Below are 13,864 nucleotides of genomic sequence, written 5' to 3'. Positions count from 1 at the left end.
TTTCATGGTTGTAAACAATGCTTCAATTCAGCTCATGTTGGAGGATTTGACAGGTACAATTTTAAACTTTTTTGTTTGTACATATGTTAGTTGTTTGATGTCATAGGTTTTATTGTTGTCAAAGTTGATGACTTATGGTTGTTGTTGTTCTTTTTGGCAGCTAGAAATAATGCAGAGGCTAATGTGTATCTGGTGCTACCAGATCCACAGTTAGCAGTGGAATGGGAGGAGGATGCTGAAGCTATTAAGATGCAGGAACCACAACAGTCTTCAAAAGTGGAGAAATGTAAAATTGAGGAGCTGCCTGAAGGGTGTACTGTTGTTGCTGATGTTGTTGTGAATCCCCCAGGGCATGTCAATGTAGATGACAAATTTTACAATTTCTTTGTCCACTGGGGTGAGTTTTTGGCAGCAGTTGCAACAGAGGAGGTGATTTCAGAAGAATTGCAAGAAGCAATTGAGATTAGTTCGTCATCTGATGATTCAAATGAGGTGGCCTCAAATGAAGTGGACTCAATTGAGGTGGACTCAAATGAGGTTGAAGAGGACTTTGATTATTTCAATCCTCCAGAGATGGAGGATTATATGGCCTGGGCAGAGGACTTGTCAGAAGGTGAAGGCAGTGATAGCCATCAAGCATCTGATCTCACCAAGGAACAGGTAACTTTGATTGAGTTACAATTTTCACTTAGTATTTCTGAGTTTTGAATTAGATATGTAATGTGTTAGTGATATTGATTGTTGTGAACATGACAGGAACCTCCAAAGGAATCTGATGCTCATGCAGAGCCAGATGCTCCTAATTCCCCTGAGGTTGTGCTCACTGGATTCAATGAAGTTGCAGAGCCAGATGCACCTAATTCCCCTGAGGTTGTGGTCACTGGAGTGAATGAAGTTGCAGAAGAAACTCCAAGGTCTAAGAGATTGAGACTTAGGAGGATGAGGAAAGCTCGATCCCAACCCCAAACAGAACCACAACCCCAATCACAACCCCAAACACAAGCACCTACTACCCCCCTGTTGCAGATGCCATTCATGACACTTTGCCTGAAACACAGCCTGACCCAAACACTGATTTTGAGATGGATTATCTTTCTCAACCCCTGCCTGAAACACAGCCCCAAACCCAACCCCAAACACAAACCCAAACAGAACCACAGCCCCAAACCCAACCCCAAACAGAACCACAACCCCAAACACAGCCCCAAACACAGCCCCAAAGACAAAGAGCTGATGCTGACTTTGAATTTATAGAAGAAGAGTTCAATCCAGCCACACAAGGGGAAGTGGAAAGGGAACATGTTGGGACATCAGATCCAAACAGATGGTGGAACCAGGCAAGTGAGAATCCTGTTGGCAATGATGGGTTAGATTCAGGAGATGAACTACACAGTGTTCACAGTGATGATGAAGAAGGTGATCATACCTCGAGGTTGGAGTTCAATCCCCAAACCAAGAAAGATGACTTCAAGTTTGAGTTGAACATGGAGTTTGGTAGTATCGAAATATTGAGGGCTGCACTGAAGGAGCATTTCATACATACAGATAGGGAATATATTCTAATTCACAATGATAGAGCTAAGTTCAGAACTAAGTGCAGTGCAGAGGGGTGCCCATGGGTTCTACATGCACATGTCTAACCAGATGGAATGACATTCAAGATCACTACAATAACTGAAGGAGGGCACCAATGTGGCATGGTCTTGGAGAACAGGTACTTTTGCTGTTTTAATGTTATTGATTGTTCATTAAGTATAACTGTTTTCATTCATACTGATTGTTCATTCATGGGTATTTTCAGGCTTATTGATGTGAATTGGGTGACCAAACACTTCATTGATCAGTTTAGGCAACACCCTGAAATGGAATTCAAACAGTTTGCTGAAATGACCAAAGACACAAAGTATTCTAAGGTCACTTCATGGCAATTCTACAGAGCCAGAACTGCAGCAAAGGCATTGCTTGAAGGGTCTGTGGCAGAACAGTATGCCATACTAGATGATTACTTCCAAATGATTTTGAAGACCAACCCAGGGAGTACAGCCAAGATTCAAACAGAGTTAAGGGGTGAGAGAAGGATCTTTCAGAGGTGTTATATTTGCCTTCAAGCATGCAAAGAAGGGTTTTATAGAGGTTGCAGGCCATTCATAGGGTTGGATGGTTGCTTCCTCAAAGGTTACTGCAAAGGTGTGCTATTGGCAGCAATTGGTGTAGATGGAGGGAATTCAATATTTCCTGTAGCTTATGCAGTTGTAGAGAAGGAAACTACTAGCAGTTGGGAATGGTTCCTAACATTATTGAAGGATGACTTGGCACCAAGGGATACAAGGACACTCACCATGATGAGTGATAGGCAAAAGGGTCTTCAAAATGTTGTTGAGTCTATTTTCAACAGCCCTGACACAAGATTCTGTGTTAGGTACATGTACTGCAACTTCAAGAAAGACTTCCCTGGCCTATTACTGAAGCAACTTGTGTGGGCAGCTGCTAGATCAACAATTCCTGCTCATTTTGACCAGAGGATGAAAGAAATCAAGGATATAAATGAAGGAGCTTACAATTGGTTAGCAGCCAAACAAAAGTCAGAGTGGACAAAGGCATACTTCAAGGAAGGTGTTAAATGTGACATGTTATTGAACAACATGTGTGAAAGCTTCAATATGGCCATTATGGATGGAAGGGACAAGCCCATTGTCACACTGTTGGAGACAATCAGAGGTTGGTTAATGTCTACTCTTACAAAGAGAAGGCAAGGCATACAAAAGTGGAAGCATGGAGTGCACAACAACATAGCAAAGCTTGTAGCAAAAAATGCTGAAATTGGTAGGAAGTACTCTGTCACAAGAGCAAATGCTGTTTTATTTGAAGTTAAAATGTCAGAAGCTGGTGCCTTTATGGTTGATCTGGACAAACATGAGTGCACATGCAGAAGGTTCCAGCTCACTGGAATTCCTTGTGGTCATGCCTTGGCAGCCATTTGGTTTTGTGGCCATAATGAATGGGGTTACATACATAGGTACTACAAAGCTGAAGCTTATGCAGCAGCATATGCAGGCACAATTTCCCCCATGCCTAGCCCTGACAAGTGGCCAAACAAGGGCCTTAACCCTATATTCCCTCCCTGTGAGCATAACCTTCCTGGCAGGCCAAAAAAGAAAAGGAGAAGGGGTGCTGATGAAAAAGATCCACCTGCAGCTGCCACAGTTAGAAAAGCCAGCAGAGTTGGAACTGTCATGCATTGTTCTAAATGCAGAAAATCTGGACACACAGCCCCAAGATGCAAGGAACCTGTACCAAATGTGCCAAACGAGGTATGATTAAGTTTTAATTGCCAATTTATTTGACTTTTACATTTCTATTGTGTTTTGACATTGTTTATATGTCCATTGTAGGCTCCAAAGAATAAAGGAGGTAGGCCACCAATTCAAAATCCATCTGCTGCAACACTCAAGAGGAGGCAGAGAAGGGACAAATAACTTGCTAAAGAGGCTAGGAAGAGGGGTGAAGGTTCAAGTTCGCAGCCTCGGGGTTGATTGTCGTTTAGAATTGTAACATTATAATTTACATTAAACTATTGTCACAGAAACTAGTTTTAGATACCTTTTGGATATTTCTTGTATAGGTGCATTTTGGTGATCTTTTGATCAATGCCCCGAGCACCAATAGGGCCTTAATTTATATTTGGCTCAATGTGAATTGTATAGGTGCATTTTGGTGATCTTTTGATCAATGTGAATTGTATAGGTGCATTTTGGTAATCTTTTGATCAATGCACCAAGCACAACAACAGTATATTTTGCTAATGTATAGGTGCCTTTTGGATCTGAACAGGTCAATGCACCAACCAAATGAATAGAAATTTTATTTTGCAAAAGTTTCAATGTTCATTTAAATTGCCAAGTTTTACATTACATTCTAATACTGCATTAGATATGTTAGTTGTTTGTTGTCATAGGTTTTATGGTTGTCAGAATTGATGATTTATGGTTGTTGTTGTTCTTATTTGGCAGCTAGAAATAATGCAGAGGCTAATGTGTATCTGGTGCTACCAGATCCACAGTTATCAGTGGAATGGGAGGAGGATGCTGAAGTTGTTAAGATCCAGCAACCAGAGCAATCTTCAAAAGTGGAGAAATATAAAATTGAGGAGTTGCCTGAAGGGTGTACTGTTGTTGCTGATGTTGTGAATCCCCCTGGCCATGTCAATGTTGATGACAAATTTTACAATTTCTTTGTCCATTGGGGTGAGTTTATGGCTGCAATTACAACAAAGGAGGTGATTTCAGAAGAATTACAAGAAGCAATTGAGATTAGTTCCTCATCTGATTCAGAGGCTGCACCACAGTTTCCCCCAGAAAGTGAGAATTCAAATGAGGTGGACTCAAATGAGGTTGAAGAGAACTTTGATTATTTCATTCCTCCAGAGATGGATGATTATATGGCCTTGGCAGAGGACTTCTCAGGATATGAAGGCAATGACAACCATCAAGCATCTGATCTCACAAAGGAATAGGTAACTGAGATAGTTGGATTATTTAGAGTTAAAAATTACTCATTTTATTTGTGAGTTTTCAATTAGATATGTAATGTGTTAATTGTAGTTAGACTTTGTCAAACATGATAGGAACCTACAAAGGAATCTGATGCTTATGCAGAGTCAGATGCACCTAAATCCCCTGAGGTTGTGGTCACTGGATTCAATGAACCTGTAGAAGAAACTCTAAGGTCTAAGAGATTGAGACTTAGGAGGATGAGAAAGGCTCAACCCCAAACACAACCCCCAAAACAGCCCCAAACACAACCTGGTACCCCTATGTGGCAGATGACTCATTGCCTGAAACACAATCCCAAACACAGCCCCAAACACAAGCACCTAGTACCCCCCTGTGACAGATGCCATTCATGACACTTTGCCTGAAACACAGCCTGATTGGCACACTGATTTTGACATGGATCATCTTTCTCAACCCCTGTAAGAAACACAGCCCCAAACACAACCCCAAACAGAAACACAGCCCCAAACACATCCCCAACCCCAAACACAACCCCAAACACAGCCCTAAACACAAATAACTGATGGTGACTTTGAATTTATAAAAGATGAGTTCAATCCAGCCACACAGGGGGAAGTGGAAAGGGAACATGTTGGACCATCAAATCCAAACAGATGGTGGAACCAGGCAACTGAGATTCCTGTTGCCAATGATGATGGCAATGATGGGTTAGATTCAGGAGATGAACTACATAATGTTCACAATGATGATGAAGGAGGTGATCATACCTCGAGGTTGGAGTTCAATCCCCAAACCAAGAAAGATGATTTCAAGTTTGAGTTGAACATGGAGTTTGGTAGTATCGAAATATTGAGGGCTGCACTAAAGGAGCATTTCATACATACAGACAGGGAGTATATTCTAATTCACAGTGATAGAGCTAAGTTCAGAGCTAACTGCAATGTAGAGGGGTGCCCATGGATGATAAATGCACATGTCCAACTAGATGGAATGACATTCAAGATCACTACAATAACTGAAGGAGGGCACCAGTGTGGCATTGTCTTGGAGAACAGGTACTTTTGATCTTTTATTGTTATTGATTGTTCATTAATTTTAAGTGTTTTTATTCATACTGATTGTTCATTCATGGTTGTTTTCAGGCTTATTGATGTGAATTGGGTGACCAAACACTTCCTTGATCAGTTTAGGCAACACCCTGATATGGAATTCAAAGCTTTCGTTGAAATGACCAAAGACACAAAGTATTCTAAGGTCACTTCATGGCAATTCTACAGAGCTAGAAATGCAGCAAAGGCATTACTTGAAGGGTCTATGGCAGAACAGTATGCCATATTGGATGATTACTTGAAAATGATTTTGAAGACAAACTCAGGAAGTACAGCCAAGATTCAAACAGAGTTAAGGGATGAGAGAAGGATCTTTCAGAGGTGTTGTATTTGCCTTCAAGCATGAAAAGAAGGGTTTTATAAAGGTTGCATGCCATTAATAGGGCTGGATGGTTGCTTCCTCAAAGGTTACTGCAAAGGTGTGCTATTGGCAGTAATTGGTGTAGATGGAGGGAATTCCATATTTCCCATAGCTTATGCAGTTGTAGAGAAGGAAACTACTAGCAGTTGGGAATGGTTTCTAACATTATTGAAGGATGACTTGGCACCAAGGGATACAAGGACACTCACCATGATGAGTGATAGGAAAAAGGGTCTTCAAAATGCTGTTGAGTCTATTTTGAACAGCCCTGACACAAGATTCTGTGTTAGGCACATGTACTGCAACTTCAAGAAAGACTTCCTTGGCCTATTACTGAAGCAACTTGTGTGGGCAGCTGCTAGATCAACAATTCCTGCTCATTTTGACCAGAGTATGAAAGAAATCAAGGATATCAATAAACGAGCTTACAATTGGTTAGCATCCAAACCAAAGTTAGAGTGGACAAAGGCATACTTCAAGGAAGGTGTCAAATGTGACATTTTATTGAACAACATGTGTGAAAGCTTCAATATGGCCATTATGGATGGAAGGGACAAGCCCATTATGACACTATTGGAGACAATCAGAGGTTGGTTATTGTCTACTTTTACTAAGAGAAGGGAAGGCATACAGAAGTGGAAGCATGGAGTGCACAACAACATAGTAAAACTTGTAGCAAAAAATGCTGAAATTGGTAGGAAGTGCTCTGTCACAAGAGCAAATGCTATTTTATTTGAAGTTAAAATGTCAGAAGCTGGTGCCTTTATGTTTGATCTAGACAAACATGAGTGCACATGCAGAAGGTTCTAGCTCACTCGAATTCCTTGTGGTCATGCATTGGCAGCCATTTGGTTTTGTGGCCATAATGAATGGGGTTACATACATAGGTACTACAAAACTGAAGCTTATGCAGCAACATATGCAGGCACAATTTCCCCCATGCCTAGCCTTGACAAGTGGCCAAACAAGGGCCTTAATCCTATATTCCCTCCCTGTGAGCATAACCTTCCTGGCATGCCAAAAAAGAAAAGGAGAAGGGGTGCTGATGAAAAAGATCCACCTGCAGCTGCCACAGTTAGAAAAGCCAGCTGAGTTGGAGCTGTCATGAATTGTTCTAAATGTAGAAAAACTGGCCACACAGCCTCAAGATGTAAGGAACATGTACCAAAGAAGCCAAAGGAGGTATGAATTGATTTGCCAATTTCTTTGACTTTTACATTTCTATTGTGTTTTGACATTGTTTATATGTCTGTGTAAGCTCAAAAGAATAAAGGAAGTAGGCCACCAATTCAAAATCCATCTGTTTCAACACTAAAGAGGAGGAAGAGAAGGGAGAAACAACTTACTAAAGAGGCTAGGAAGAGGGGGGAAGGTTCAAGTTCCCAGCGTCGGGGTTGATTGTCGTGAAGAAGTCTAAAATTATATTTTACATTAACCTATTGTAATAGAAACTAGTTTTAGATACCTTTTGGATATTTGATGTATAAGTGCCTTTTGGTGATCTTTTGATCAATGCCCCAAGCACAAATAGGACCTTAATTTATATTTGGCTCAATGTAAATTGTATAGGTGCATTTTGGTGATCTTTTGATCAATGCACCAAAATCACAAACAGTGCCTTTTGCTAATGTATAGGTGCCTTTTGGTGATCTTTTGATCAATGCACCAACAACAATTTGAATAGAAATTATATTTTGTAAATGTTTGAGTGTTCATTTAAATTGCCAAGTTTTCCCTTACATTCTAATACTACAGTAGCAATCAAAAAAGCAGTACATTTTTATGAAATAAACATATCATTACAGGGTATCCTTAAATTACATGGAACAATATCCTTAAAACTAGTACATTTTGGGGTTAACTGTTACACATTTAAAAGTTAAGGTAGTTTAGCCTCATAATATCTCCTTACATTAAACAACACTCAAGACATTAACCAAAACAGAACAATGGCAAAAACAACACTTATGACTAAGATTCCACTGGTGCAAATCTTTTCTTTTGGATCTTCAACACTTGTACTACTACTCCCATTGAAACTCTCCATGCAATTAATTTCTCCTATACTATTAAGCAATGATTGCTCATCAACTTGAACCCCTTTGTTTAGGGCCTTTAGTATAGAAGATTGCTCACCTATATTTTCCACACTGTTCCGGTAATTATGCTCATCAATATTTGATCTTGAAATGTCTGAAATTTCTCCCTCAAGCCTTCTAATTTTACGCAACTGCCCAAGAACCACGTCTGAAGTCCTTTCACACATTGGTGGGTCGATCCACTCCTAAAAATAACATCCACCAACCAGATGTGAAAAATAAACCATTATTGTAGAATCAGATGAGGACTCGAGTAGACCAATGACTAAAAAAGATAAAATAAAGAAAAAATTAACAACTCACCCTATAACGACGACGTATGACGAATCTTCTTCTTGGGTTTGCATCTGTCCACGAGGTTTTGATCACTATAGGGTGTTCACAAGAGCACTTGGGATGTGGAACCCTCTTCATTTTCTTCTTCGAATGTGCAACAATGGCTTAAGGAAGGGAAGGGAAGAACAGGGGGAGGTCACTGTGTCGACAATGGCGGAAAGAAGGGGCATGAGTCGTGCAGGAGAGGGATTTTAATTTTAGGGTTTTTAATTTTGCTTTTTTTTTGGCATATTTCTGTTTTTGATTTAATTTAGGATTTTAATTTAATTTTGGAGTTAAGTTTTAATTTTATTTTGGGAGAGGGATTTATTTAATGCCAAGGTGGCATGAGTGGCTGACGTGGATCCTGCCACGTAAGCCATTTTTGCACTTAAACAGAGCCTGAGTGACGGAATAGTGCTGAGCAAAACGGAAGTAGGGTTCAGGTGGTTTAGTCGCCAAAAATTGAGTTTTTGTGGTTAATTGTCACAAATCCAAAAGTTTGGGGGATTTAGCCGCCAATATCCCCTTCATAAAATATGGGAATTGATCACGTTTCATTTAAATCACGTGTGGATAACAATTGATAACCGCATAACAACTTATTATTCTTATCCTCAAAGATGGTAAATGTTGATTTGGACAATAGCACCTTGCTTAACTTGTAGATGGTCAATGCTGATTTGGACAATCATATGCCTTCAAGAAATGGCATGAGCACCAGTGTACTAGGCAAACTTAAGCTCTGCTTTTTCACCATAAGGCCTTGCAGACTGGACAATCGTGTCTTGCATATTTTCAAGTTGTTACACTTTGTTATTGTAATGTGAAAAATACGCTAAGTGTTTAACAAATGATTCGCCTTGTCTATATTTCTTATGAATAGCAAGGTGGACACCTTGCTATATGTAGTCTGAAGTTGCCTTGGGTAACTTCACTTATTCCTTCAAAATAAACTAATTTTCTCTTTGGATCTGTGATTTTCGAGGTAGGCTGGTGTCTCGTCAATACAAGTATTAATAGTTTTGTATCCTTGTCTCGCTTAAAACTATACAGTCAGCGAGTTATGAATATACTCTATTAATTCTATATTTAATTAGTTATTCTTCTTTGCATTAAATCACTACTACAATCTGGCCTTTTAGTGACACTATTTAGTGACACACACTAAAGTGTGGGTCACTATAGAGCTAGGAATGATTTTTAGTAACACAGTCTCGTGTAATGTGTGTCACTAAAACTATGAAGTGTCATTAAAAATTAATACCCATAGTTTTTTAATCTTTTATTTGTTTAAAAAATAATGACCTATAGAGTCACGCCAGGAGAGACTGAGAAAAGGTATGCCCACATGCATAGTGTGTCACTATGTCATAATTATATATTTAATTATTTTAAATAAATTTAAAGTTTTAAAGTTTTTAACTTATTTTTTTAATTTTATTTATTAAAAAATTCTGACTTATAAAATAAGAAATAATAATAAATGGGGTGTAAATTAATAATAATTGCATTTCAAAAAAAAAAATTAATAATAATTGTAAAAAAACTGACTTATATAGTCTCTCTCTCTCTCTCTCTCTCTCTCTCTCTCTCTCTCTCTCTCTCTCTCTTGCCTCTTAAAAGAAAAACCCTAGGAAGTTTCTCTCTCTCTCCCCTCTTCTTCTTCTTCTGGCCTCTTCTTCTTCTTCTGGCCTCTTCTTCTTTCGATTTCTGCCCAGTCCATCTCTGGCGACGGGCGACAAACGACTAGAAGGCCTCCTGCTCTTCTTCTTTGTTGATCTCGTCGATGTTGTTCTTCTTCGCCGATTGTAACGCCCCGATTTCCCGAGACTTCACACTAGCTAGTCCGTTTAAAACCATTTAAGATAAAGACAATAAAAGACTTCTTTAATGAAAAATAACTAAGCATGAGATCTCATTATTTTTAAAACAAAACATTTATTTATTCATAACCTTAAAATATAAAGCTTTACAAAAACTATTTGAATCAAAATCTTAAATGAAATATTTTTAAACCAAAACATCGTGACAATCCCCTAACATGTAATCCACGCCTCGAGCTTTCCACCCTCACTATATAGTTTTGCCTTTACCTGCACACAGAGTACCCGTGAGCTAACTCCCAGTAAGAAGAGCTATGTAGGACATAACCCCCCCCCCCCCCAACCAGATAACATAGTCATAAGTATAACAATATCACAACATCAAATCAATTCATACCATACTTGCATACATATAACAACATGTCATATCACATATTATTCTTACATACAATACAACATCATATCACAGTGTAATCTTAACGCATGCTATACTCACACACATAACACATAGTATCTTATCGCACATTGTCCTCACATACGATAATCTACTCCCACTCATGTTGATCAGACATGAAGTGTAACTTGCCCTGCCTTGTGCTGTTCTCACACTCGGCATCCAATAGGGCAATCCCTTTTCACAAGTTGTACTCACCCATGATAGGATAACCTGCAAGTAAACCCATACAAGCAGCCAAAAACATATCCTGCAGTGCTATGCTCACACCAGCAACAAAAAAACATATCCTATAAGTGCTATCCTCACACAAACAGTCAGAAGCCTTATCACTATCACACACTAATAACATTAGCATAAAACAACAATCTACCATAGAATAAAACATGTAAATTACAAACCCATAATACAGTTGTATGTTTCAACATACACCCTGTGCACAGATGTCCACTCTTCTTACCTCAGTTGTTAAGAACACCTTCTTGCTACTCCAAGCACCTCAATAAATTTTCTTGTTGAGGACAAGATCCTCAAATCCCACTGCTTAAGACTTGTTATCTCGTCACTACTACCTATAACAACACATGGTTCAAGGCCCTAACATTAAAATTCGTACTCTTACAGTACAGCAGAAAGATTACTATTTTTGACCAACAAATATACTAATTCAGTGAAAGTTGTCTTCATAAAAATTATAGGAAATTTCATTATCTTTCCAATGATATAAAGATCATTAAAAATGGATTAAAAATGAGGGAATTATGATTGTTTTACTGAAACTGTTTCTGAGAAAGAATATGGAGTAACGAATTACACAACTTAGCAAAAATACAAACTTTTGACATTGAATGGTTCAGAACTAAAAGATAACATCTTCATCAAAGTTTTAGGAAATTAAATTCCCTTTCCAATGATACCAAAATCTTTGAAATTGGAATTATATTCAAAGAGATATTACAATTTTACCAAAACAGTTTTGCAAGAACAAGATTCAAGAAACGAATCACATGATATTGAATAAAACTAACTTTTTGACATAGTATAACTTCGAATTAACAAAAAGTTTCTTCATAAAACTTACGGGAAATCGAATAAGCTTTCCAACGATATAAAAATCTCTAAAAACGGATCAATATCAAGAGAGATATCATCACTTTACTGAAACTTGTTTTTCTGAAAACGAAAAAATATAATAGATCCGAACCCTAGATAACATTTAGCATTATTGAGCAAGAAAATATTTCATACCTCTTCACATATTTCTATTCGATGTCTCAAGCCCGCAAGCCTTGATTATAAATCCAAAACTTTAAGAATGAAGGTAGAAAATAAGAAGAATTGTGGAAGGTTTGAGAGGAGCAAACATGAAGAAGAATGAGGCTTTGACTAATTGGTTTGGAGAGGAAAAATAAAACTATGATAGTTTAGGGTTTGATAAAAAGATTATGAGATATCGTATTCTGATAGGTTTAGGTTAACTAAAAATAATAATATATAATAAAATGCTAAAATATTATTAAATCAACAAATATCTAAATTTTTAAATTTTAAAAGTAAGCCCTTTATTTCGCAACTTTAGGCTCAGTTTTCACCTAGAAAAATTCCGAATTATGATATAACTATTTCTTCAAAATTTATAGATCTTTGAATTATCTTTCCAACGCCACTGAAATCACCTCAATCGGAGCTCTAAAACTCTAGATATGATCATTTTAGTAAAACAGTTTTTAATCCTGCGAATTTATCAAAACCTACGAATTTTTGTGACATTAATTCCATTATAATGTTATTTAATGCACTTCATACAATAGATTAAACCCACTAAATAATCTATAAAACTCTAATAGACTTTCATATTGGGCTTTAATTGAGTAATTATCCTAATTCGTAAAAACACCATAATTTTACCTTGACACTTACTATAATTTCAACTATGTTTAGAAATCTATCAATACTATTCTAAGCAATAGTCTCTATTCACTATTAGTAGAAATAAATAAATATTTATTCTCACACAAATTGTATAACAAATAAAATTTAAAATATATGTATATTTTTACCGGGTATTACATTCTACCCTCCTTAAAGAAATTTCGTCCTCGAAATTTAACTACCAAATACACGAGGGACTTCATGTTTGTCACCACTTATTACATGACCTCCTTATCTACCTTATGGATCCAACAAATATGTACTTAACTTTTATCTTATTGGTCAAACTACAACACATATAACATATACAACCTAATTTAAGTATTGTTATTCCTTTATATATTACTTAAATAACAAACATACTCCATCACAATACTTACATATACGTGCTTTAAATACATAAATTTTGCAATAACATGCTCGCAATTTTATATATAAAAAAAAACTCTTCTCTTATGAACATCCTTATATGCCACTTGAGAACACATTATACAATACAAAAATAACAAACAACAAGAAGTAGGGTAGAAGAACTTATGCAAACTTCTCTTTAATTGTTCCCATTCTTTCATTGAATGTTAATTTTTTTTTAACTTAATTTCCTCCATAAAGCTACAATTCCGTTATTATAGTTACGTAGCATAATTATTAAGAATGTTGCCCTACACATAACGATCCAATATATCATCAACAAACCGATGTCATTCAAACAGACCACATGTCTTCTATAAATTACATGAACTACATGTAAGCTAAAGATCGTTAAAGGTCTTCTTACACATGCGAGCTAGCCAATATATAGGCTTAGAAGCATACAAGTTAACATACTCTCAGGAATGAGCTACATGCATATCACTATAAAAGAAACATTTACTAATCCATCCAACTAATGAAATATGAATAAAATTTTCTATCAAAATCACTCTTTCTAAGAATAACTCGAGAACGAAAATCGCTTAATCCAACTCTCATATATATTTTTCTTTACTCGCTTAATCATATACCATTTATTTGTACTAAACGAAACCATTACATATATGTAGGGATCACAACCCTAACATCATACTCATAGCACAATCATAGCAATAACATATAAAAATTATTTCAATCATATCATGTCTTTACCATAACATTGGCATATCATAGCCATTCCTTACATAACCCGGGCCTAGCCTGGCCTTACAATATCCTGGGCCTAATCTGCCCATATAATAACCTGGGCCTATGTAGCCCTACCATTGTTATAAGATAGGG

General features: G+C 37.2%; 1 protein-coding gene across 1 annotated transcript; it reads left to right on the top strand.

Annotated features, from left to right (window-relative positions):
* The first annotated feature begins 5,993 nt into the window (after positions 1-5,993).
* LOC115702192 (uncharacterized) lies at positions 5,994-7,076 on the top strand. Its single transcript, XM_030629640.2, has 2 exons — positions 5,994-6,787; positions 6,872-7,076. The coding sequence occupies exons 1-2, from the start codon at positions 5,994-5,996 to the stop codon at positions 7,074-7,076; spliced, it is 999 nt and encodes a 332-aa protein (XP_030485500.2).
* The last annotated feature ends 6,788 nt before the right edge of the window (positions 7,077-13,864 follow it).

Source organism: Cannabis sativa, chromosome 5 (assembly GCF_029168945.1).
Source record: "Cannabis sativa cultivar Pink pepper isolate KNU-18-1 chromosome 5, ASM2916894v1, whole genome shotgun sequence".
NCBI classification, from domain to species: domain Eukaryota; kingdom Viridiplantae; phylum Streptophyta; class Magnoliopsida; order Rosales; family Cannabaceae; genus Cannabis; species Cannabis sativa.
This window is presented reverse-complemented; position numbering and strand designations above follow the sequence as displayed.

What these genes read in the sequence shown, in the direction of transcription:
- LOC115702192 (XM_030629640.2), top strand. Translation starts at nt 5,994, where the DNA reads ATGCCATTAATAGGGCTGGATGGTTGCTTCCTCAAAGGTTACTGCAAA. An exon ending in CATGAGTGCACATGCAGAAG is followed by an intron (nt 6,788 to 6,871) that starts GTTCTAGCTCAC and finishes TTACATACATAG; the next exon opens with GTACTACAAAACTGAAGCTT.